The 26,777-nt window shown below is 39.9% G+C and overlaps 4 protein-coding genes and 1 long non-coding RNA gene across 8 annotated transcripts; 4 read left to right on the top strand and 1 right to left on the bottom strand.

Moving 5' to 3' along the window:
• Nucleotides 1-1,073: 1,073 nt before the first annotated feature.
• On the top strand, nt 1,074-9,716 carry LOC145469789 (uncharacterized). 3 transcript variants are annotated; one of them, XR_014042363.1, is made up of 4 exons: nt 1,074-1,639; nt 8,713-9,301; nt 9,377-9,565; nt 9,637-9,716. XR_014042363.1 is itself a non-coding variant. In XM_081453599.1 (3 exons), the coding sequence occupies exons 1-3, from the start codon at nt 7,976-7,978 to the stop codon at nt 9,478-9,480; spliced, it is 849 nt and encodes a 282-aa protein (XP_081309725.1). In that variant the 5' UTR covers nt 7,589-7,975; the 3' UTR covers nt 9,481-9,628. The 3 variants fall into 3 exon arrangements, 1 of the variants encoding a protein (XP_081309725.1); XR_014042362.1 differs by lacking the exon at nt 1,074-1,639 and adding an exon at nt 7,589-8,131; XM_081453599.1 differs by lacking the exons at nt 1,074-1,639; nt 9,637-9,716 and adding an exon at nt 7,589-8,131 and having other exon boundaries at nt 9,377-9,628.
• LOC145469834 (uncharacterized) lies at nt 3,210-6,416 on the bottom strand. 2 transcript variants are annotated; one of them, XR_014042378.1, is made up of 4 exons: nt 6,132-6,416; nt 5,314-5,461; nt 4,646-5,237; nt 3,210-4,133 (listed from the first exon to the last, which is right to left on the bottom strand). It is a non-coding gene; the product is annotated as an uncharacterized LOC145469834 (long non-coding RNA). The 2 variants fall into 2 exon arrangements; XR_014042377.1 differs by having other exon boundaries at nt 4,646-5,461.
• LOC145469703 (uncharacterized) lies at nt 9,655-13,633 on the top strand. Its single transcript, XM_081453482.1, has 5 exons — nt 9,655-9,740; nt 9,985-11,948; nt 12,028-12,098; nt 12,428-12,690; nt 12,768-13,633. Exons 2-5 carry the CDS (start codon nt 10,082-10,084, stop codon nt 13,624-13,626), a joined length of 3,060 nt encoding a protein of 1,019 aa, XP_081309608.1. The 5' UTR covers nt 9,655-9,740; nt 9,985-10,081; the 3' UTR covers nt 13,627-13,633.
• A 938-nt stretch (nt 13,634-14,571) lies between these two features.
• LOC145469788 (uncharacterized) lies at nt 14,572-17,364 on the top strand. Its single transcript, XM_081453598.1, has 5 exons — nt 14,572-14,727; nt 15,307-15,895; nt 15,971-16,159; nt 16,231-16,348; nt 16,593-17,364. Exons 1-3 carry the CDS (start codon nt 14,572-14,574, stop codon nt 16,072-16,074), a joined length of 849 nt encoding a protein of 282 aa, XP_081309724.1. The 3' UTR covers nt 16,075-16,159; nt 16,231-16,348; nt 16,593-17,364.
• A 660-nt stretch (nt 17,365-18,024) lies between these two features.
• Nucleotides 18,025-23,343, top strand: LOC145469816 (uncharacterized). The gene is made up of 2 exons (XM_081453628.1): nt 18,025-18,773; nt 18,851-23,343. Exons 1-2 carry the CDS (start codon nt 18,595-18,597, stop codon nt 19,047-19,049), a joined length of 378 nt encoding a protein of 125 aa, XP_081309754.1. The 5' UTR covers nt 18,025-18,594; the 3' UTR covers nt 19,050-23,343.
• The last annotated feature ends 3,434 nt before the right edge of the window (nt 23,344-26,777 follow it).

The raw sequence follows: 26,777 nt of genomic DNA, 5'->3' as shown, positions 1-26,777 counted from the left end.
GGTGATCTCGCACGAGTATTAGTGCGTGAAAGTTTACGCGCGCTTAGAGGTCAGTTCAACTCACTCACGCATGGCACGCGTGACTTCGCAAACGATCAGTTCCGTGGATCGATTGTTTCTTGCTTTTTACGTTTGAAAGCACTTCGCAGTTTTGCTCTGAACACGATAGAGGTCGCTAATAATAACAACTGTGAATTTAACGCCACCAATATCACGAGAATGTCTGTGAAAGCCCAAAACTTTGGCGGATAAGAGGTTTGAATTGGGCACAACAGAATCGCAGCCGTTTCGCGCTTCTGTCGCTGGCTAACTGACGCGAGTCACGTCTGTCGTGTGTATCACGCACGCTACATTTCGTGCACTGCGCGCGGATAGCGGAGGGGAAAAGAACGTGTATCGAGTATCAAGTTGTCTGCGAAACTCGGGTTCCACCACACTCGAGACTCGAAGTGTCTGGTTTGCAACTCGTAGTTGACTTCAATATTCATTTCCTTTTAGATATTTATCAGTCACTGTACATGTGCCGCCATGCCGAATCACCACAGCAAAAGTGCTGTAATTAGCATCACCGGTTGGTTCGTTGTGTATTATCGATTTGCCGTCCGCCGTACGCAAACCTTCGATAGCTATAAACTTATTTGCCTCACTGAAATAACCGCCTATACGAGCAAAGCGTGATTTCAATCGCTTGTGTTTTAAATTATTTGTGTCGATGTATCAATGTAAATTGCGATTTTTAATTGAGCGGTTACGAACAAAACCTGCGTGTTTAAAAGTGAACTTGGGACGACAAGTACACGAACAGATGTAAACAAACACAGCGATCGACTGAATCGCTATGTAAAATTATTTCTCAAAATCGATTCTTCATCACCCTAATTCACGTGTAATTATTTCTCAGCAAAATTATATCGGTAGAATTATCTAACTTAACTTCCTGAATTTTTCTCAAGCAAGCCATTAAATTTGGAACTGAATTTGGAACAATCCATGGATGTGATTGTTCAACATTTGGATTTGCTCGATGCTGATTGGTTAACTGCGCTGCATCCAAGCATCGCTGCCGTCGGGCTAAATGTTCTCTGTTGAGTGAGCCAATCGCATCCTGTAAATTAGCAGTCTTCGACCAATCACATCCTGTAGAAACCATTAAGCTGACCAATCACATCCAGTAGATTTGGAATCGCCAAACGACTGGATGTGATTGGTCAATTTGCCAGTAACAACAACAACAACCCTTTTAAAGCTTCTTTCTCTTACCTTTAGATTTTGAATCGAAAGGTAGGATTTTGAAAAGCGATTACAAAGAGTTATTGAAAGAGCCAGAGCTCAACGAAGACATCGAGCGTTCTAATCTGTACTATAAGAATCCGTTTAGAACTATTTTCTGCCCAAAATTATTCGTGGAAGAGACATACGCTTGATCGTTTTCGTATTTGTCGTTTGCCTTTGTGGTTTTTCTTTCTGTTTATATCTTTCAGCCATGGCGAGAATGCCGAAGTTTAGACGTTTTACCAATGGGGATTTGATATTTGGCTACACAGCAGAAGCGCACGAGGTGTGCAAGAGGAATTCTGAGCAGCAGGACAAGCGCCGGGAAAAGAATGAGCCGCAACTGATCAGCAAACCTCCCGAAGAGGTATAAAGCTTAAACAATTTAGAATAATACTGTTAAGATTAAAATTTGAAAAAGCCAATAATTGTTAGGTCCTGAGAACGGCTTATTGCTTTTGTTTGTTCAACAAAACATCAATTAAGACTAACTGCTTCATTAGACTATTGACCTTTTAATTATATACCCTGAGGACTTAGACACAAACAAAACAATTATAATTTTAAGACCGAGTTCGAGTGCAGATTTGTTTTTCCTCGATATTGAATCGGCGGGCCGAAAGTTCAGGTCATATTCTACAAGTCAGGTCACTGTCTCACTGATAAATAAACAACCTAAACAGTGTCAAATAGCTCGAATTATTAATCAAAATGGTGTTTAACATCAACAAAAAACCGTTTAGTTAGCTATTTTTTTTGTAATTATATTACATGCGACCCAGTGACCTGATCTAGATTTGAGCCTTGTGTGTATTAAAATACTTGTAAATTTAGTAATGAAAGTTTCTCTGTGTTCCTTTGATTTTATACAGACAAACTGAAGAGACTTAAACTTGTGTTCTAAGGTTAACACAACAAGCTATTATCTTTGTTATCAATATATACATGTACTATTACGTTCAGGTCAGAAAAGCTGTCAAGAAGAGAAAAGGGAATGTTTAAAAATGAAATTGACGTGCTAGAAGAGTACTTGCTCAAGTTTGGAAAATATCTTGGTCAGTCATTCAGGTGGATGCTGGGAAATGCTCTAGGCTTTGTCGGTTGGTTTGTTGATAACATTCGCAATGAAAAAGTGACCAACTGGGGCCTTCAGTCACATTAAGTTGCTTAAAGTAGCCCTAAGTTGCTATTGGTTGAGCAGTGTTTTAAAAAAAAGGTTACCACACACTCAGATTGCCTCTGTAGAAGGATATTAGACTTAAACTCCAGTCCAGTCCCTAAGGAGGAGGAGGAGGCACGGTGGCTCAACGGTTGGTGCAATGGACTCCATATTGGGGATCATTGCATTGTGTTCATACTCTTACAGTGCCTCTCCTCACCCAGATGTATATAAATGGGTACTGGTTATGGAGGGGTTGGGGAGGGAGAGGGGTCTGGGCAGAGGAAGCTCCAATAGGTGCCCTTTTGATATTTCTTTAACTGTTGTTCCCAATGCATTGCAACCATTTTAAACTCCTCTTAAAGGGTCCTAGTCAGCTACACCTTTGGTTTGGTTTACATGCAAGAGTTTGGCTATTATATTTGATTCTGAGCATGTTGAAACAAAGGAAATCACTGTGAAACTACTTAAGATAATTGAACATACATAGATCATTTTCTTTATTTTTTTTTCATGTTATTTTAGTTCAAGCTTGCTTCAACAATGCGGGGTGCAGAGCAGCTGTTAACTAGCCTGGCTCCCTCAGTTAGCAGTCAGCTTCTGAGGTTTGGGTAATGGCCCCTTGATGGAGGAAATGCCATCATAAATCTAAACCTTCAAACTTTTAATGCTGCCTAGCTCAATTGCTAGAAGGTCCCAAGCCCTTAGAAAAGCAGAGGGAAAGTTTGTTGGATTTTCAAAATCCTTTTCTTACTGTTTTGCTTTACGCAGTTTTCAATAACGTCCCATAAACGAACATTCAATTTACATTCACTATTTTTTTATATAGTTTGGATTAATTTAATTTAATTCATTTTCTATTTGCAGTCATTTTGGAGTGAATCTGTAATAAAACTCTAATAAAACTCCGTAATTCACGAGATTTGCATATCTCTCTCTCTCTTTGTGGGTAGCCTGTGCTCCATAAGGAAATCCCCTTTTCCTACCGGGACCCCAACTGAGAAGAATGGGCACCTTTCTTTTCCTCCCAGTGTCTGTCAATCACACTGTAAATTTGTAATGTGCAATATTATATAGTCACAATTTACTTTAAAGCCATGGTTTGTAAGTCAGGACAGCCTATGACTTCGCCAGTGGTTCAGATGAGGAGAATAAGTTTATCACAAGTTTGTGCATGGCATATTGTTCATACACAAGAATACACAATGAAACAGCCAGTGATGGATTGGAGAGTGCTTTGATTTTTAGAATATACTTCCCTTGGCATTCAAAGAGAGCGAAGTATTATCTTGTACTTTACAGGGACAATTCAAAACACACTGGTTGCTTCATGCATAAACCTACTTCAGTGCATATGCAAACCATCAACCCAGGAACAGTGACCTTTAAAAGGTGAGAAACATAATTAAAATACAACTCAAATGGTACCATAAATCATTTTATAATATTATTGTAGGTAATTTTTACATGTACAATGTTATTCATTGGTACAAGATTGATACAAATGTGAATTACTCTGAACAGTTTTGTTAAGTAATATAATTATATAATTATGTACTTTAGGTTATCCTAAATTATTAACTATACAGAGTAGCAAATTATGCCTGGGCATTCAAAACTGTTTTTAGGGCAATGATTCAGAAGCAACTCTGGTCCTGCTGGTCCTCTGGTCCTGGTCAATGTAATCCCATTGGTGGAGGACCTGTACAAAGTAGAAAATTGGAAATATCAGTTTCCCAGTCACCACCACAGTGGTTTAAGTGTAAAACATCATCATCATCATCATCATCACATCATACATACTGTACTGTATTTATACTGAAAATAGATCAGCTGCATTTAAATATAAAGACAGCTGTATAAAACTATGTGCAGTTGATAAAATATTTCAAAGTGTTAGCAATAAAAAATATTTTAAACAAAAAGGGAAAACTTGGTTACAACAGTAACAACTATTAACTAAATGCAACATTTATGATATACTCTGTCTTGCTCTAACAAATACTGGAATGTTTTTGACTTAAAAGTTCTTAAGTTAAGTCTTTAGCCTGTAATTCTTTAGGTAAATTGCTCCATTCTTTTCCTGCTGCAAATTTAAATATAGACTGGCCCATAGCAGATTTTACTTTGTATTAGTGTTTAACACTTCTCTAGTTATAGCTTAATCTTATACCAGCTATGCAGATTAGTTTTATTCATATTTAGTTTATGTACCATTGCATTAGAGTAGACTGATTTATGTCAACCAACTGAATTTCCGTTCAGTGCTCCATCTTTGGTTTTGATGTTTTGGTAGGCCCTCAGGATAAGGGGCCACCTCAACACTCTAACTCCTTTTTCAAGCACATTTCCAGTGTAGACAGCACAAAGTTTATTGGTAATAGTCTCCATGTACTGATTAATATCTGGTCACTGGGCAGGCCCAGTGTTTTGACTGAGGAAGCAGCTGAAGAGAAACGGAAACAATAATTTGTAACAATTACATGTAAAACGTTATGTAGAGACCGTGCGGCTTTCTAAAATTGCAATGAATTTGTAAATGCTATGATTACTGGCGGGTAGCTTTGACTCCAGGAGCAACAGTTGACTTCGAGGCCTTAAACCTTCTTCTTGGAGAGGAACTGATGAAAGGTGGTGTAAATACAGTGGGTCTTTTGTCATATTCTTACAAAGCAGCCCACAGTCTTGTGATGTTGTCTGCTTGGCTGTTGTCTATTGGTCTATCTTGTTTATGCAGGATAACAAGACAGGCTGCCAAGTCATCGACCTCATCGAGACCTTTTATGTTGTCGGGGCCAACGCACTCCTGTTAAAGAAAAAGAAAAAATGCTTTTATTTTATTAAATTTCAAAGCCTTGTCAGTCACTTTTTTCTGTACCTACCTGAGTTTCATCCGGAATATCATGAGCAGCTTCCAAGGTAGAACCTGGTTGAATCGTTTTTTAGGATCTTGCCAAACACCGAGGTTATGGAAGCCTTAACCTTGTCAACACGCTGCAGGACATCTTGACAGTACACCCTTTGAATCCACTGGAAAAAATGCGATGATAATTCAGAAACAAATATCAAAAAAATCGTAACCACAATGACTTTCATCTGTGACCTGCTCAGCCATAACACAACTATACTCTCACAAAAAAATTTAAAACATGATCACAAAAAGTGCAATATTTAAGAGACCTGTCAGGATTTGAACCTGAATTTCTGGTCAGAAACAGACCAGCGTGATACCATTACACCACAGGAATTTCTTTTCAATTGCACTCTTACACGATTTTAATACAAACAAGAACACACGCTCATCAAACACTCACATATAATTTCGCAAGACTTTCACAAAAATATTTTGCAGCCTTATTTCAACTGAAATTATACAATGACAACTCTAACACAAAAATTGAAAGCAAATGCATATTTATCGTAGCCTGGGCTCTTGCGAACTGTTTTCCTCAAGTATAAACTATTTTGGCGTCGATTTAGTCTCGGAGAAGCGTTACATGACGAATATAAACCTCTTGTAATGAACAATTTTACAATTTGAACTCACGAAAATCAACAGAGCAGAACAATGACTTATTTATTTCGCCGAGGAAAAAAAATTACACAGTCTAATGTGAAATAATTTACGTGAAAATATATTTAATACTTAAAATGAAGTTTCCTTCACTTGCAATACCGATAAAAAGTTAAAAAAACCTACCTCAAAATGTGTTATTTCTTAGTCGTCAATGAGGCAGAACTATAAATTATTCATGAAGACCATACACAAAGCCTCCGAATTCCCCGTGAAAATATCCACCAATGAGCTAAATGAACCCGCAATTAACTCAAACAAGAAGTGATCTAAACAGAGCTGGAAAATCAACAACAATAATACAGTCTAACTTCGTGAATTAATTGCGGGATTTCAGCCTCGCAAGCTATTTACATCCAATATGGCAGAAAGCTGAAAACAGCACGCAAGATGTCATGCATAAATCTTCCATATATGGAGGCCAATTTGGAACGAATTTGGAACACCAAGCGATCTGATTGGTTAACGTAAACACCGAAGATAAGAAGGTTATTATTTTTTCTTGCCACTTGACATCAAAATTTCGAAGAAATCGTCGTAAAAGCTTCAAACACGCAAAGCGTGATCTCACACGAGCACCCACGCTCGAGTATTAGTGCGTGAAAGCTTCCGCGCGCTTAGAGGTCAACTGAACTCACGTATGGCACGCGTGACTTCGCAAACGATCAGTTTCGTGGATCAAAGGTTTCTTGCCTTTTACGTTTGAAAGCACTTTACAGTTTTCCTCTGAACACGATAGAGGTCCCTAATGATAACAACTGTGAATTTAACGCCACCAACATCGCGAAAATGTCTGTGAAAGCCCAACACTTCGGCGGATTAAAGGTTCGAATTGAACAGAACAGAATCGCAGCCGTTTCGCGCTTCTCTCGCTGTCCAAGGCGCGAGTTACGTCTGTCGTGTGCTACATTTCGTGCACTGCGCGCGGATAGCGGAGGGGAAAAGAACGTGTATCGAGTATCAAGTTGTCCGCGAACACATCACTGGCTGGTTCGTTGTGTATTATCGTGCGCCGTGCGCAAACCTGCGATAGCTATAACTTATTTCAGTGAAATCACCACTCATACGAGCAAACCGTGGTTTCAATCGCTTGTGTTTTAAATTATTTGCGTCGATGTATCAATGTAACTTGCGATTTTTAGTGAACGGTGACGAACAAAACTTGCGTGGTTAAAAGTGAACTTGGGACGACGAGATTACTCTGCGCTACACGAACAGATGTAAACAAACACAGCGATCGACTGAATCGCCATGTAAAATTATTTCTCAAAATCGATTCTTCATCACCCTAATTCACGGTCTAAAACTGCTTAAACGTGGCGTTATTTCTTGAATTATTTCTCAGTAACATTATCTCGGTAGAATTATCTAACTTCACTTCCTGAATTTTGCTCACGTACCCTCAATGAACTATAATGCAACCCATTAAATTTGGAACTGAATTTGGAACAATCTATGGATGTGATTTGTCAACATATAGATTGCTCGGTGCTGATTGGTTACCTCGTGGAACACTCAACAGAGAAGATTGCGCTACATTCAAGGATGCTTGAAGTCCCTAATCTTCTCTGTTGAGTGAGCCAATCGCATCCTGTAGATTAGAAGTCTTCGACCAATGATATCCTGTAGATTTCGTTAAGCTGACCAATCACATCCAGTACATTTCGAATCACCAAACGAGTGGATGTGATTGGTCAATTTGCAAGTTAACAACAACAAACCTAGCGAGCTTCTTTCTCTTACCTTTTAAGATTTTGAATCGAAAGGTAGGACTTTGAAAAGCGACTACAACAACTTATTGAAAGAGACAGAGACCAACGAAGACATCGAGCGTTGTAATCTGTGTTATAAGGATCCGTTTAGAACTATTTTCTGCCAAAAATTATTCGTGGAAGAGACTTACGCGCTCGATCGTTTTCGTACTTGTCGTTTGCCTTTGTGGTTTTCTTTTCTGTTTATATCTTTCCACCATGGCGAGAATGCCGAAGTTTAGACGTTTTTCCAATGGAGATTTGATGCTTGGCTACACAGGAGAAGCAGACGAGGTGTTCAAGAAGAATTCGGAGCAGCAAGACAAGCGCCAGGAAAAGAATAAGCCGCAAGTGATTAGCAAACCTCCCGAAGAGGTAAGCTTAAACAATTTAGAATCGTTAAGATTAAAATTTAAAAAGCCAATTGTTTGGTCCTGAGGACGGCTTGTTGCTTTTGTTTCGTTTAAAAAAAAACATCAATTAAGACTAAGTGCTTCATTGAACTCTTAATTATAATATCCTGAGGGCTTAGAGACAAACAAAACAATTATAATTTTAAGACCGAGTTCGAGTGCAGATTTGTTTTTCCTCGATATTGAATCGGCGGGCCGAAAGTTCTGGTCATATTCTACAAGTGCAAGTCAGGTCACTGTCTCACTGATAAAGAGACAAGCTAAACAGTGTCAAATAGACCGAATTATTAATCAAAATGGTGTTTAAAACATCGACGGAAAACCATTTAGTTGGCTAATTTTTTTTGTAATTATATTACATGCGACTCTAGTGTGACCTGAGCTAGATTTGAGCCTTGTATGTATTAAACTACTTGCACATTTCCTAATGAAAGTTTCTCTGTGTTCCTTTGATTTTATATACAGACTTACCCTGAGGAGACTTTAATTTCTAAGGTCAACACAACGACCTAATCATTGTTATCAATATACTATTTCGTTCAGGTCAGAAAACTTGCTATTGAAGCTGTCAAGAAGAGAAAAGGGGATGTTAAAAATGAAATTGATGTGCTAGGAGAGTACTTGCTCCAGTTTGGAAAATATCGTGGCCAGTCATTCAGGTGGATGCTGGAAAATGCTCTTGGCTATGTTGGCTGGTTTGTTGATAACATTCGCAATGAAAAAGTGACCCACTCTGCCATAAGTCCAAACAAAGCTGCCTTTAAGAAGTATGTGGAGTCCTTTAAAGAGGGTCGTGATGTTGTGGCCCTGAAGAAAAAGCAGAGGGAGGATAAAGAGGCCAAAAAGCAAAGCAATTCCATGCAACCAAGCCAAAGTTCTGGATCAAATCCAGTTGTCTCCTCACTTGCAGCTGGTCTGGCATCTGGACACATAAGCACTGAGAAATATTTGTCCAGGGTTACTTCAACTGCAGGTGTTGCAAAGTTCAAACCCACCATTCCTGTATCAACGAGAAAAGGAAAACCAGTGAAACCCTCTGCCACTGTGACATCTACTTCTACATTGTCAAGTACTCAAGATGCAGATGATGAGGAACTTTCTGCCATTGCTGACCAAATAGAGAAGAATTTAGGTAATTTTTGAAAACTCAGATAACTGTTTCTGTTTGAAGATGTGTTCTGAAAGAATTTTCTTCATTTCATTGTAGTCCAACAAACCAGTGAATCAAGTACACGTCAGCAGCCAACACCAGAAGTATCTCTGTCAATACAACCACCTGAACCAGGAGTACCTGTAACACAACTACCTTAAGTAGTTGAGGTGCCTGAGGCTCAACCAGAACCCGAGCAAGTACCAACAGCTTCAATAGCCCTCACCGGCAGTGCCAGAAATCAAGGTACAGGTTTTGTGTCAAGTGTTATTAATTTGTGATTTCTTTTTTAATGATATTAGTATATTATTCTTCAGAACATCCCTTGCTCCTTGAAGGATGGCGTAAGACATTACCAGTGGGTATCTGAGGCCTTGTTTACAACAAATGAGAAGGGAAAGGCAAAGCTGGACTTTAGCAGGTGACCGATACGTTAATAATATTGCTGTCTATTTAAGTTGCTATTTATTTATTTATTGTTAATTTTTAATTTTTAATTTTTTAATATTTTATTTCTACTAAGTTTTAATTTTTTCTTGTCTTTCGTTGTTAAATAGTTAATAACAAACATGACACTGTGTTATCATCAGGGAATGCATTGATCATTTTGACTGGGAAGGGTGTTTCTACATAGACAATTTGTCTGACTGTTAATTCCCTTTTAGGGTCAACAAGCTATGGTGGGATCCCCCTCAGCCACCTCTTATCACCACACAGCCACCTTGTCCGGACAGATTCTTTGCTCAACGGCTGTTACTTTGGATGCCAAGGAAGCTTTGGAAAGTCACACTATACTGCCCACATGAAGGATGTGACAAGAAACCACTCACCAGCGCTGGGATATACAGCACTGTGAGGCAAGTCCTAGACATTGACAGCTACTACAACCTTGCTGCAGAGTACCTTTATTGTAGGTGTTGGCAAAAAAAGGTTATCAGCTGGAGCCCTGAGATTGTAAAACAACTTGACGCTGGCCATCAAGTTCAGTTTCCAGTTCTGCTAACCTACCAATATGCTTGTGATGTCAGAGTTATCAGACTGTTGAGAAACAGGGGCCTTGGCAATAGCTCGACACAATTACAAAAGAAGCTTACTGAAGAACACAGTGAAAAGTGGCTCCAAAAATCAGCCCAGTATCTGACTGACTGCAAATACTTTTCAAATGCATCCAAACGTGGCTTCACTGGTCCGCTTAAGTTCCAAGAGCCTCCAGAATTTGTACCAGTGCCAAAGTATAAGTGGCTGCTCACAGTGTATGCCCTAGACATCATGGCCAGAATGGACTATATTAAAGCATCCATCACTTCTGTCTTTGGAAGAATATTGAAAATGGACTCTACCAAGAAAATTGTGAGAAAACTTCCGGGAGATAGTGCTGGTACTGCTTCCTGGGCCACCAATATTGGAAATGAAAAAGGACAAGTGCTCATGTCAGTGATGACTGTCAATGAAGGAACTGGATTGGAAAACATGGCAAATGGACTTATGAGAAGATTTTCTATTGCTGGTGTTTCACCTCCTGAGGTCCTTTACGTTGACAGAGATTGTTGCGGTGGAACCACAGGCGGCAAAACTCAGAATCTGTTCTCACTCTGGGACAATTTAGTGATACGCCTTGATATTTGGCACTTTATGAGACGAATTGCTGCTGGATGTAATACAGAGGCCCATCCACTCTATAGTGTATTTCTCAGTCGTTTATCACAGTGCATCTTTCAATGGAGTGAAGAAGACCTGGCTTTATTAAAGTCTGCCAAAAGAGGACAACTGCAGAGTCAAGGCATTGCTGACCCTTCTGAAGCAGCCATTATTGAAAAGATTACTAGGAGAGAATTGGCTCTACATTGCCGTAGGAAAACTCGGGGAGTAGTTGACACCACTGCAATGATTTATGATCTACTATTGACATTTACTGGTCCCCAGGGTTGTGATACTATTGGAGTTCCATTGCTTGACAAAACCCGCATATGGGCAATCTGGGACAACCAAAAGCACCACATTCCATGCATTCAGGACCCTGAGGGTGTGCAACTATACACAAAAACTGGAGTCTTGACTAAAGGTGGTGTCCAACTTCCAACTTATAGGTGTGGAAGAGGTTCAACCTCTTTGGAGTCATTCCACCTGCATATTGATAAATTCATACCAGGAAATGACATCAGTGCTAAGACTCAACACATCCCAAATACTTTTGTTTATAAAATGTTCTTGTTTATTTCAGGTACTTCTGCAAGTGACATTCATTTTCAAGCTTACTTGTTAGACGGCCTGATGAGGTGGAATGCTGATCGTGCTTCTGCTGCAGTGTCAAGTACTCAATCGGGACCAGAAAGCTACAGTGGATTATTAATACAAGCTGTGAATGAGCTAAGTGAGGATGTCCTTGGTAAGAAAATGAAGTCCAATTTTCAGAACATTGGAATCCACACAGGTGAAATGATAGCAGTTGAATATCTCTTTAATCAAACTGGTGAGATTCTCAAGGACAACAACCTAGAAGATGAAGATCTGAGACCAGACAGGGAAGAACCTCTCTCAGATATTAACCCAGACCAAATAGATGAAGGATTTAGTGAAAATGAAGATGAGACTACTGCAGTTGCAGAGCAGGTGTTTAGTGGTGACAGAGGTAAGTGCACATTTTCTTCAAAATGACTGTGTCTTTCCTGAATTTTTAACTAAAGATGTGAATTTACATCTACACTCAGAGACTGCCAGTACTTCTGATGAAGACTACACTGAGGATGATGCAGGAAGTGAATTACCATGTGACATAGATGTAAGTTCATATATAAGGATTTAAACAATTTATTTAAGTAAACCCTTAATTGAAGGGGTGCTTGGAATAATAAAGCCCTAAGTGACTTTTAGAACATTTTGAGGTAACCAGCATTGAAACACCTCGCAGCAATTTATACTGTGTACTTTGTCTTCATTATTGTCTAATAAGAACTAGTAGTAATTACTAGTTTTTTTGAGACAATAATTAAAACTAGAGTACACTATGAGGGGAAGTATTTCAATCCTGGCTGCCTAAAAATTTTCCAAAGGTCACTTAGGACTTTATTTTGTGCACCCCTTCAATTATTACCATTTATTGCTCTCTAGGACTCTGCTGGGCCCGACAACATTGAGGGATATGGGGAAGTCCAGGCTTTAGCAGCATATTTGGTTTCTTTGAAAGATGGAAATATGGCCTTGTCCAATACCCAAGCCAATGAAATAATCAGATTGTGGAAAAGCCTTCATGAATATGACAAACAGCCAACAACATTTGCTCCACGACACCGCACTACACTGGTGAAGGGAAAGTTTAAAGCTCCAAAGAGAAGAAGTACCAATGTTGTACCTGGGCTGGACAGCACTAGGAGGTGAGCAACTGTATTATAATGTTGTAAAATATATTACACAATTATTTATAAAAGCATTTCCTTTTTCTTTCTTTAAGATGTTTTCTAGGCTCCAACAGTGCCCCAGCCCAATGGCCAGATTGTAACAGGTACACCGAGGCAATAATATCTGAACTGTGTAACGTACATCCTGGGCCAGAGAGATCAAGAAAAAAAACAACCACCCGTTGGTCTCTTGTGTGTAAAGACTACAGAGGCATACAAGAACGTGTTATGAACAATGGCATGGTGACTAGAGAGACACAGATCCAGTTACCAGACATAAACCAAACAACACTAAGTCAGTGGTATATCAAGCGACAAAAGAAGAAAGAACAAGAAATGCTTAAACAGGGAGTACCTCGACGAACTAAAGCAGCAACATCTCAGACACCTTTACCAGAAGCCATACTGCTACCTACGTCTCTGCCACAAGTCAACTTTCCTGTGCCCTTTAAATTTATATTACCAACCAATACCACAGGAACAGCTATTCTCAGAGGTCCAGCTGCGAAAGGTTGCCCGCCAGTGCCAATACTTCCAGCTCCTGTTCCCTTTTTACAGCCACCAACAGCAGAGAGAAGATATCACCATGTTACAATACAGCCACAAATGACAGCACAACACCATCAGCCTGAACAGCACAATCAGTCTGGGCAACAAAAGTCTCAGTGTCAACCACCAACAAACCCAAAACAAAAAGATGAAGCAAGGACTCCCCAGGAACAGAAAGCAAGCAGCAGTCGTAAGCGATCCTTGTATGACATGGTTTGCACCAAATGTGGAAAGAAGAGAGATCCTGAAAATCATAAACAGTACTTTGGAAATTGGTATTGTAACCAAATGACTGAAAGCTTTGAGACATGGAGAGAAAACCTTAAAAAAAAGAAAGAGTATAAAAAGAAAAAGACAGATTAGCTTATGGATTATTTTCAATTCATTTTTTTTTTTATTTTTTTTTATTATGTTATTCCAGTTCAAGCTTGCTTGAACATCGCCGGGTGCTGGGTGGCGGTTAACTAGCCTAGCTCCCTCAGTTAGCAGTCAGCTTCTGAGGTTTGGGTAATGGTCCCCTTGATGGAGGAAATGCCATCATAAATCCAAACCTTCAAACTTTTAATGCTGCCTAGCTCAATTGCTAGAAGGTCCCAAGCCCTTAGAGAAGCAGAGGGAAAGTTTGTTGGATTTGGATATCCTCTTCTTACTGTTTTGCTTTATGCAATAGACGAACTTTCACTTTACATTCACTTTTTTTATAGTTCTGATTAATTTATTGTGTGTTTGTAGTCTTTCTGGAGTAAATCTGTAATAAAACCCTAATAAACCTCTGTAATTTGAGTGATTTGCCTATTTTTCTCTTTGTGGGGAGCCTGTGCTCATAAGGGAGTCCCCTTTTCTCACGGGGTACCCAACAGAGAAGAATGGGCGCCTTCTTCTGGGATGGAACTCCGTAAATCTTCTCTGTTGAGTGAGCCAATCGTATCCGGTAGATTAGCAGTTTTGGACGAATGATATCCTGTAGATTTCGTTAAGCTGACCAATCACATCTAGTAGATTTCGAATCACCAAACGAGTGGATGTGATTGGTCAATTTGCAAGTTAACAACAACAAACCTAGCGAGCTTCTTTCTCTTACCTTTTAAGATTTTGAATCGAAAGGTAGGACTTTGAAAAGCGATTACAAGAAGTTATTGAAAGAGACAGAGACCAACGAAGACATCGAGCGTTGTAATCTGTGTTATAAGGATCCGTTCAGAACTATTTTCTGCCAAAAATTATTCGTGGAAGAGACTTACGCGCTCGATCGTTTTCGTACTTGTCGTTTGCCTTTGTGGTTTTCTTTTCTGTTTATATCTTTCCGCCATGGCGAGAATGCCGAAGTTTAGACGTTTTTCCAATGGAGATTTGATGCTTGGCTACACAGGAGAAGCAGACGAGGTGTTCAAGAAGAATTCGGAGCAACAGGACAAGCGCCAGGGAAAGAATGAGCCGCAAGTGATTAGCAAACCTCCCGAAGAGGTAAGCTTAAACAATTTAGAATTGTTAAGATTAAAATTTAAAAAGCCAATTGTTTGGTCCTGAGAACGGCTTGTTGCTTTTGTTTCGTTCAACAAAACATCAATTAAGACTAAGTGCTTCATTGAACTCTTAATTATAATATCCTGAGGGCTTAGAGACAAACAAAACAATTATAATTTTAAGACCGAGTTCGAGTGCAGATTTGTTTTTCCTCGATATTGAATCGGCGGGCCGAAAGTTCTGGTCATATTCTACAAGTGCAAGTCAGGTCACTGTCTCACTGATAAAGAAACAAGCTCAAAGAGTGTCAAATAGACCGAATTATTAATCAAAATGGTGTTTAAAACATCGACGGAAAACCACTTAGTTGGGTAATTTTTTTGTAATTATATTACATGCGACTCTAGTGTGACCTGAGCTAGATATGAGCCTTGTGTGTATTAAACTACTTGCACATTTCCTAATGAAAGTTTCTCTGTGTTCCTTTGATTTTATATACAGACTTACCCTGAGGAGACTTTAATTTCTAAGGTCAACACAACGACCTAATCATTGTTATCAATATACTATCTCGTTCAGGTCAGAAAACTTGCTATTGAAGCTGTCAAGAAGAGAAAAGGGGATGTTAAAAATGAAATTGATGTGCTAGGAGAGTACTTGCTCCAGTTTGGAAAATATCGTGGCCAGTCATTCAGGTGGATGCTGGAAAATGCTCTTGGCTATGTTGGCTGGTTTGTTGATAACATTCGCAATGAAAAAGTGACCCACTCTGCCATAAGTCAAAACAAAGCTGCCTTTAAGAAGTATGTGGAGTCCTTTAAAGAGGGTCGTGATGTTGTGGCCCTGAAGAAAAAGCAGAGGGAGGATAAAGAGGCCAAAAAGCAAAGCAGTTCCATGCAACCAAGCCAAAGTTCTGGATCAAATCCAGTTGTCTCCTCACTTGCAGCTGGTCTGGCATCTGGACACATAAGCACTGAGAAATATTTGTCCAGGGTTACTTCAACTGCAGGTGTTGCAAAGTTCAAACCCACCATTCCTGTATCAACGAGAAAAAGAAAACCAGTGAAACCCTCTGCCACTGTGACATCTACATCTACATTGTCAAGTACTCAAGATGCAGATGATGAGGAGCTTTCTGCCATTGCTGACCAAATAGAGAAGAATTTAGGTAATTTTTGAAAACTCAGATAACTGTTTCTGTTTGAAGATGTGTTCTGAAAGAATTTTCTTCATTTCATTGTAGTCCAACAAACCAGTGAATCAAGTACACGTCAGCAGCCAACACCAGAAGCATCTCTGTCAATACAACCACCTGAACCAGGAGTACCTATAACACAACTACCTTAAGTAGTTGAGGTGCCTGAGGCTCAACCAGAACCCGAGCAAGTACCAACAGCTTCAATAGCCCTCACCGGCAGTGCCAGGAATCAAGGTACAGGTTTTGTGTCAAGTGTTATTAATTTGTGATTTCTTTTTTAATGATATTAGTATATTATTCTTCAGAACATCCCTTGCTCCCTGATGGATGGCGTAAGACATTACCTAAAGCTGACCACCAGTGGGTATCTCAGGCCTTGTTTGCAACAAACGAGAAGGGAAAGGCAAAGCTGGACTTTAGCAGGTGACCGATACGTTAATAATATTGCTGTCTATTTAAGTTGCTATTTATTTATTTATTGTTAATTTTTAATTTTTAATTTTTTAATATTTTATTTCTACTAAGTTTTAATCTTTTCTTGTCTTTGATTGTTAAATAGTTAATAACAAACATGACACTGTGTTATCATCAGGGAATGCATTAATCATTTTGACTGGGAAGGGTGTTTCTACATAGACAATTTGTCTGACTGTTAATTCTCTTTTAGGGTCAACAAGCTATGGTGGGATCCCCCTCAGCCACCTCTTATCACCACACAGCCACCTTGTCCGGACAGATTCTTTGCTCAACGGCTGTTACTTTGGATGCCAAGGAAGCTTTGGAAAGTCACACTATACTGCCCACATGAAGGATGTGACAAGAAACCACTCACCAGCGCTGGGATATACAGCACTGTGAGGCAAGTCCTAGACATTGACAGCTACTACAACCTTGCTGCAGAGTACCTTTATTGTAGGTGTTGCCAAAAAAAAGGTTATCAGCTGGAGCCCTGAGATTGTAAAACAACTTGATGCTGGCCATCAAGTTCAGTTTCCAGTTCTGCTAACCTACCAATATGCTTGTGGTGTCAGAGTTATCAGACTGTTGAGAAACAGGGGCCTTGGCAATAGTTCGACACAATTACAAAAGAAGCTTACTGAAGAACACAGTGAAAAGTGGCTCCAAAAATCAGCCCAGTATCTACTGACTGCAAATACTTTTCAAATGCATCCAAATGTGGCCTCACTGGTCCCCTTAAGTTCCAAGAGCCTCCAGAATTTGTACCAGTGCCAAAGTATAAGTGGCTGCTCACAGTGTATGCCCTAGACATCATGCCCAGAATGGACTATATTAAAGCATCCATCATTTCTGTCTTTGGAAGAATATTGAAAATGGACTCTACCAAGAAAATTGTGAGAAAACTTGCGGGAGATAGTGCTGGTACTGCTTCCTGGGCCACCAATACTGGAAATGAAAAAGGAGAAGTGCTCCTGAATGTCAGTGATGACTGTCAATGAAGGAACTGGATTGGAAAACATGGCAAATGGACTTATGAGAAGATTTTCTATGGCTGGTGTTTCACCTCCTGAGGTCCTTTACGTTGACAGAGATTGTTGCAGTGGAACCACAGGCAGCAAAACTCAGAATTTGTTCTCACTCTGGGACAATTTAGTGATACGCCTTGATATTTGGCACTTTATGAGACGAATTGCTGCTGGATGTAATACAGAGGCCCATCCACTTTATAGTGTATTTCTCAGTCGTTGATCACAGTGCATCTTTCAATGGAGTGAAGAAGACCTGGCTTTATTAAAGTCTGCCAAAAGAGGACAACTGCAGAGTCAAGGCATTGCTGACCCTTCTGAAGCAGCCATTATTGAAAAGATTACTAGGAGAGAATTGGCTCTACATTGCTGTAGGAAAACTCGGGGAGTAGTTGACACCACTGCAATGATTTATGATCTACTATTGACATTTACTGGTCCCCAGGGTTGTGATGCTACGGGAGTTCCATTGCTTGACAAAACCCGCATATGGGCAATGTGGGACAACCAAAAGCACCACATTCCATGCATTCAGGACCCTGAGGGTGTGCAACTATATACAAAAACTGGAGTCTTGACTAAAGGTGGTGTCCAACTTCCAACTTATAGAGTGGTGACAGAGGTAAGTGCACATTTTCTTCAAAATGACTGTGTCTTTCCTGAATTTTTAACTAAAGATGTGAATTTACATCTACACTCAGAGACTGCCAGTACTTCTGATGAAGACTACACTGAGGATGATGCAGGAAGTGAATTACCATGTGACATAGGTGTAAGTTCATATATAAGGATTTAAACAATTTATTTAAGTAAACCCTTAATTGAAGGGGTGCTTGGAATAATAAAGCCCTAAGTGACTTTTAGGACATTTTGAGGTAACCAGCATTGAAATACCTCACAGCAATTTATACCGTGTACTTTGTCTTCATTATTGTCTAATAAGAACTAGTAGTAATTACTAGTTTTTTTGAGACAATAATTAAAACTAGAGTACACTATGAGGGGAAGTATTTCAATCCTGGCTGCCTAAAAATTTTCCAAAGGTCACTTAGGACTTTATTTCATGCACCCCTTTAATTATTACCATTTATTGCTCTCTAGGCCTCTGCTGGGCCCGACAACATTGAGGGATATGGGGAAGTCCAGGCTTTAGCAGCATATTTGGTTTCTTTGAAAGATGGAAATATGGCCTTGTCCAATACCCAAGCCAATGAAATAATCAGATTGTGGAAAAGCCTTCATGAATATGACAAACAGCCAACAACATTTGCTCCACGACACCACACTACGCTGGTGAAGGGAAAGTTTAAAGCTCCAAAGAGAAGAAGTATCAATGTTGTACCTGGGCTGGACAGCACTAGGAGGTGAGCAACTGTATCATAACGTTGTAAAATATATTACACAATTATTTATCAAAGCATTTCCTTTTTCTTTCTTTAAGATGTTTTCTAGGCTCCAACAGTGCCCCAGCCCAATGGCCAGATTGTAACAGGTACACCAAGGCAATAATATCTGAACTGTGTAATGTACATCCTGGGCCAGAGAGATCAAGAAAAAAAAACAACCACCCGTTGGTCTCTTGTGTGGAAAGACTACAGAGGCATACAAGAACGTGTTATGAACAATGGCATGGTGACTAGAGAGACACAGATCCAGCTACCAGACATAAACCAAACAACACTAAGTCAGTGGTATATCAAGCGACAAAAGAAGAAAGAAGAAGAAATGCTTAAACAGGGATTACCTCAATGAACTGAAGCAGCAACATCTCAGACACCTTTACCAGAAGCCATACTGCTACCTACATCTCTGCCACAAGTCAACTTTCCTGTGCCCTTTAAATTTATATTACCAACCAATACCACAGGAACAGCTATTCTCAGAGGTCCAGCTCCGAAAGCTTGCCCACCAGTGCCAATACTTCCAGCTCCTGTTCCCTTTTTACAGCCACCAACAGCAGAGAGAAGATATCACCATGTTACAATACAGCCACAAATGACAGCACAACACCATCAGCCTGAACAGCACAATCAGTCTGGGCAACAGAAGTCTCAGTGTCAACCACCAACAAACCCAAAACAAAAAGATGAAGCAAGGACTACCCAGGAACAGAAAGCAAGCAGCAGTCGTAAGCAATCCTTGTATGACATGGTTTGCACCAAATGTGGAAAGAAGAGAGATCCTGAAAATCATAAACAGTACTTTGGAAATTGGTATTGTAACCAAATGACTGAAAGCTTTGAGACATGGAGGGAAAACCTTAAAAACAAGAAAGGATATAAAAGGAAGCAGACAGATTAGCTTATGGATTATTTTCAATTCATTTTTTTTTTTTCTTATGTTATTCCAGTTCAAGCTTGCTTGAACAACGCCGGGTGCTGGGCGGCGGTTAACTAGCCTAGCTCCCTCAGTTAGCAGTCAGCTTCTGAGGTTTGGGTAATGGTCCCCTTGATGGAGGAAATGCCATCATAAATCCAAACCTTCAAACTTTTAATGCTGCCTAGCTCAATTGCTAGAAGGTCCCAAGCCCTTAGAGAAGCAGAGGGAAAGTTTGTTGGATTTGGATATCCTCTTCTTACTGTTTTGCTTTATGCAATAGACGAACTTTCACTTTACATTCACTTTTTTTATAGTTCTGATTAATTTATTGTGTGTTAGTCTTTCTGGAGTAAATCTGTAATAAAACCCTAATAAACCTCTGTAATTTGAGTGATTTGCCTATTTTTCTCTTTGTGGGGAGCCTGTGCTCATAAGGGAGTCCCCTTTTCCCACCGGGTACGCAACAGAGAAGAATGGGTGCCTTCCTTTTCCCTGGATGGCGCTCAATCTTCTCTGTCCAGAGATTACACGCAACGCGCGAGGCGTTCCAGTGTTTTCATTTTTGCAACGATGCAAAATTTATCTCAGCATAACCTGCATATTTTCAAAATAATCCCGAACAGCGCAAATAGGAGGCAACATTACTTAAGTAAATGTATTTTCCGGCCCAAAATCAATCTAATGTGTATATTATGTAACCACGCAAATCGCCGTGATCTCGTACGAGCGCCCCACGCTCGAGAGAGCCTTCGCTCGCTAAGAGGTCAGCTCAACGCGTATGTTCATAGAAGTGATCAATTGATCGCGCGCTTCCCGTGCATCGAACATTTCTTGCTTTTCACGTGAAACAGTGCTTCAGAATTTTGTTTTGAACACTATAGAAATCGCTTTAAATAAAAACTGTAAATTAAAAGCTGTCAAACCCACGAAAATGTCTGTGACAACCGTTTCGCGCTTCTCTCGCTGAATGACATGCGAGTGGCACTGTTTTTGGCGCAAAGTTGTCGGGTGTTGCGCGCACGTTAACAAATCGAATGTGCTTTAGTGTGGTCTGTACTCTTATCACAGTAGTCAAAGTGTTGTGGACTCACGAGACGCAGCCGATTGAGTCCACAACAAATTTCAACGTCTCAATAACAACAATACACAATGTTTCTCTTCTCCGCCGTCTTCATTTTAAGACTACCTCGCCTTGTGATCGTCTACTTGTGTTAAATTTGAGCTAAATGCTGTGATATGATTGGTTGAAAAGTCTTAAACCAATTCAGCCTTGTAGCAGCCGTGTGCATAAACTGGTGAATCCAGTCATTTGATTGGTTCAAAATGCGCTTAAATTGGTGAATCCAGTCATTCGATTGGTTCAAAATGTGTTCAAATTGGTGCATCCAGTCATTTGATTGGTTCAAAGTGTGCATTAAATTGGTGAATTTAGTCATTCGATTGGTTCCAACTGTGCTTAAATTAGTAAATACAGTCATTTGATTGGTTCAAACTGTGCTTAAATTGTGCTTACATTACTGCAACATTCCGTTGCTCAAAAGCCTCCTACGCAGATTGCGTGACGAGCCCGAAGAGCGTAGGAGGCCATTTGCTTAAGGGCGCATGCCAGCTACCAAGAACTCACGCTTGCCTTTACAAATTTGTGATACCGGGGTGATAGAAGGCGCCGACTGCCAACCCTACTCTGTGAAAGCCTAGGTCGTTTGAATTGAACACAACGGAATCCCAGTCGTTATATTAGTGCTTTTCTCTGTATTATTAACACGCGTGTCGCGTCTTCGCCTCTTTGGCGCTAGTTGTCGTGTGATGCCCGCGTTCGCCCACTGCGAGCACATAGCGCGCGCGGACGTCGTGAAAAGGGATTGTGAATCGTGAATCGAGTATCAAGTTATTCGCCACCGCGGGTCACGACACTCGCGACAAATTTCACTGGTGCATCTATCACAGTCACTGCGCATTTAAAATGCGAGTTAAGGGCCTATCCACATGTAGACATATTGTTTGCAGACGTAGCGTGCCGAGAGAAAGCCTCTCCAGAAATTAAACTGAAGCTATGGGTTTGCCTTGCCCTCGAATCGAGTAAACTAATACGACGGGAAGATTAGTTCAATATCTCGTGTCCCTGCCAAGTCGGATCACTTTTCAACCTGGCTCTACACTCTCCGATCCATCACCGGCTGTTTCATTGTGTATTCTTGTGTATGAATGATACGCCGTGCGTAAACTTGCGATGAACTCATTCGCCTCATCCGAACCACTGGCCAAGTCATCGGTCGGCCAGACTTACAAACCATGGCTTTAAAGTATATTGTGACCATATTGTACAATACCAATTTATTTGTAAGTGACAGACACTGCTAGTAATAAGTGAACCGGGACGAACAGATATTGTGTGCTACACGGGGCGCTACACAAACCTACAATAGCAATCGGCTGAATCGCTACGCAAAATTCTCTCTTAAAATCGATTTCCCATTTGAGCATACCCGTTATAAATTATCTAAATTTATATCTTGAATTACCATTTACCGGCATACGTGTAGAATTTTCCCTTACTGAGTTATTCTCGCGCAACTCGTGCTGTATCAGAATGCCAAAATTTAAAAACTGAATTTGGAACTTCCATGGATGTGATTGGTCAACATTTGGATATACTCGACGCTGACTGGTTTATTTTAGGAATCATAACAGAGGAGAATGGGCACCTTCCAAGCCTTATTCCAAATTCGTTCCAAATTCGTTCCAAATTTGTTCCAAATTCGTTCCAATTTCATTCCATATTTGGAAGTATTTGGAATAGTTATTTTCAGCTAAGTCGCAATATTGGATTTTTAAAGATGCTTTTTCACGCCGTAAATCGAAGATAATGGAACAGCTGGAGTCGCGTCTTTTATGTGCTAGTTGTTTTGTGCTGCGCGCCCGTTACGTTTCGTGTATTGTAGACGTTCTACTTGCGCGAGGCAGACGAAATGATCAGCGCGCGAGTAGGTCACGCTTGCTTCAAAAATTGCTGGATTTCCGCCGCGCGTAATTCTGTACGTATACTTTCAACCAGTTTCTTGCTTTCACAAACATTTTAGGCAATGTAGTTATTTTACATTACACCTGTTATTTATAGCGATTTACATCAGTATTCTGAAGTCCTTTTCAATGCGAGAATGTCGAAAACAACGAAAAAGGTTGCGACAGAAGATCACGGAAGAAGGAGCCCTTGCACACTCGGGAGTTTTAGGTTTTCTCAACTTCTTCGGGATTTTGTCGTCTAGTTTTAAGAACCCACCTTTTTATACTGTAATAAATACATACAAGAGATTTAATATCGTTGAAAGATGCTCCGAATAAAATAAATATGCCTTACTACATTTAGATCTTCTCAAATGCTGCTCAAAAGAATACGTCATGTCAAAATTGACAGGCTGGTCAGAAGGTCAGGACGGGATAAAACTCACGTAGTGGCGAAAAAAAAAAATTAAAACGTTACCATACGATACGAAGCTCACCATAATCGAGCCTCAACGAAGCAAGTTATTGATGAAACGTGTCAGCGATACGTAGCCTGCGTGACAATTAAGAGCAGTGTGCTGTAAGGATCGACTAAGGGTATGCAAGATAGAAAGAAAGACCAAGCTGAAGTTGTCTGCCAATTCACTGCCAATTCGCCATCTGCCAATTCGACCGGCTGAAACTGTCTGCCAATTCGATTTAAAATTCAGTAGTGGAAATTACAACATAAAATCATTTAAATATCTTTACCAATTGCTCAAAAACAATTTCTAGCTGCATTGAAAGCTATTAATTTGCGCCAAACGCTCACGTAAATTTGTAAAAAGATACTGTAAATATCCTTTGTTCAGAAGTGAATAACTCGTTGCGTGACTTTTCAATTGACATCAACGTGGTATCGTTTGAAAGCTTACCGTCTTATTAGTCCATCTCAACGGCTTCTACACCCATCTCAACGCAATTACTATCGAAAAATTGCACCCGAACATCGTGCTTTAATAACACACACACACTTGTACTGGCTTTTCCGGAAGTGAATAACTCGTCACGTGACTTTTCAATTGACACCAACTTGGTATCATTTTAAAGCTTATCGTATTGTAAGTCCATCTCAACGGCTTCTACACCCATCTCAACGCAATTACTATCGAAAAATTTCACCCGAACATCGTGCTTTAATAACACACACACTTGTACTGCCTTTTCCGGAAGTGAATAACTCGTCACGTGACTTTTCAATTGACAACAACTTGGTATCATTTTAAAGCTTACCGTATTGTAAGTCCATCTCAACGGCTTCTACACCCATCTCAACGCAATTACTATCGAAAAATTGCACTCGAACATCGTGCTTTAAAAACACACACACTTGTACTGGCTTTTCCGGAAGTGAATAACTCGGCACGTGACTTTTCAATTGACACCAACTTGGTATCATTTTAAAGCTTACCGTCTTATTAGTCCATCTCAACGGCTTCTACACCCATCTCAACGCAATTACTATCGAAAAATTGCACCCGAACATCGTGCTTTAATAACACACACACTTGTACTGCCTTTTCCGGAAGTGAATAACTCGGCACGTGACTTTTCAATTGACAACAACTTGGTATCATTTTAAAGCTTACCGTCTTATTAGTCCATCTCAACGGCTTCTACACCCATCTCAACGCAATTACTATCGAAAACTTGCACTCGAACATCGTGCTTTAATAACACACACACTTGTACTGGCTTTTCCGGAAGTGAATAACTCGGCACGTGACTTTTCAATTGACAACAACTTGGTATCATTTTAAAGCTTACCGTCTTATTAGTCCATCTCAACGGCTTCTACACCCATCTCAACGCAATTACTATCGAAAAATTGCACCCGAACATCGTGCTTTAATAACACACACACTTGTACTGGCTTTTCCGGAAGTGAATAACTCGGCACGTGACTTTTCAATTGACAACAACTTGGTATCATTTTAAAGCTTACCGTCTTATTAGTCCATCTCAACGGCTTCTACACCCATCTCAACGCAATTACTATCGAAAAATTGCACCCGAACATCGTGCTTTAATAACACACACACACTTGTACTGGCTTTTCCGGAAGTGAATAACTCGTCACGTGACTTTTCAATTGATACCAACTTGGTATCATTTTAAAGCTTACCGTATTGTAAGTCCATCTCAACGGCTTCTACACCCATCTCAACGCAATTACTATCGAAAAATTGCACCCGAACATCGTGCTTTAATAACACACACACTTGTACTGGCTTTTCCGGAAGTGAATAACTTGTCGCGTGACTTTTCAATTGACAGCAACTTGGTATCACTTTAAAGCTTACCGTATTGTTAATCCATCTCAACGGCTTCTACGCCCATCTCAACGCAATTACTATCGAAAAATTTCACCCGAACATCGTGCTTTAATAACACACACACTTGTACTGGCTTTTCCGGAAGTGAATAACTCGTCACGTGACGTTTCAATTGACGGCAACTTGGTATCATTTTAAAGCTTACCGTATTGTAAGTCCATCTCAACGGCTTCTACACCCATCTCAACCCAATTAATTTTTAAAAGAAAAGCACATGATCTTTCCAGGCATATTTAAGATTTCCATCGCATGGCTTGTTGAGTTTCAAGACAAAATCGAAACCGTACTAATTAGCGGTATCCACGTTGCTGTTTGTAATCAGTATTAGTGGAAATAGCGTGAGATGTCGATTACGAAACTTGGGAAAAGAACATTATCATCAACGACCATCAACCGTGGGCTTTCAGCTGACAGGAGCGAAAACGATTGATGCCACCGCCGCCCTAAATCAGTTGTTTACCTTGCCATTTGACCGACGATTGTTATCATACAGGCATTCCCATTGCCAACATCGCTATAGATGAAAACTAAAAATTCAACATTTGTGATAGCGTTAAATAAGTTTATCTTCTTTTACTTACAAGTTTATTATGTTTCCACAGGGGAAAGCGCGGTTCTCATTTTTTTTTTTTTCATTTTTTTTAAAATTATACCTTTGGTTGTCTAATTAAATTGACCGTCAACGTTTATTCTTATTTCTATCGGGAACAACATACTTTGGTAAATTGTCCATTCAAGTGTCCTCTTTAATTGTTCTGTTAAAACACAAATACTTTCACCAATCAAAATAAATAAAATCAGAAATCTACCGAACTGTTTGTCTTTCCGTTGTTGGATGCAATGTTAAAGAGCAATCGAAGCAAGCAAGCACACGAATGACAATAATGTAAAGAATAAGGAATGTCCACTTGATTGCCGGATTCGGATAACACTCAGGTCCAGAACAATGCCACGAAAGGTACGTATAACTCTTGTTCTAATTCTATAACTAGCTTTTCTAATGGGGTACCACCTTCTTTGCAATTCATTCACAACAGAAATCCAGGGCCCACCACGCTCTTGATTACCAGCGGTTGGCTCAGTTGATAGCAGACACTGGGCTTCCAAATGAAATCCGCATGGCTGCAGGACTGAAGGAAGGGTCATACTGGCAAAAAAATCGCCACCGAATATGTCAATGGTCCTCCAGAGCATAGCATGATAAAAGCAATTTATAACCTCTCGCGATCCACCCCTTTTTGTTAAGTTGGTGACCGAAATGTTACAAGTGAAGGTAAGATACGAAAACATTAATAAGAATCACGAGGTTTTGTCGTGACCTCCTTGAACTCTCAATAATGATCTTTAAATTGATACGATTGTAATTAGTGACAAGACCGACTAAGGGGAGGGGTGTAGGAGGAATGTTTGAAAAAATTGAACAAAAAAAATAAGCGGCAAAGAAAACCTTCAAAGTGATGCAAATGTGCTAGATCAGCCAAATGTAAGTCCGTAAAACAAAACTTAAAATAGAAATGTGATGAAAAATCTGAATATATATTCACCTATTTGCATGTACCTTTTCAGGGTAGTAACAAATATCCCAAAGATGCAGAAAGTCGGGCCGGGGACAAAGTTAAAAAGTGCAAGGATCCGGTCAGTTTATTTCTTAATATTGTTCCATGCTACGCT

This window comes from Orbicella franksi, chromosome 15 (genome assembly GCF_964199315.1).
Source record: "Orbicella franksi chromosome 15, jaOrbFran1.1, whole genome shotgun sequence".
Taxonomy (NCBI): Eukaryota; Metazoa; Cnidaria; class Anthozoa; order Scleractinia; family Merulinidae; genus Orbicella; species Orbicella franksi.
Note: the sequence above shows the minus strand (reverse complement) of the source record. Positions and strands in the feature narration are given on the sequence as shown.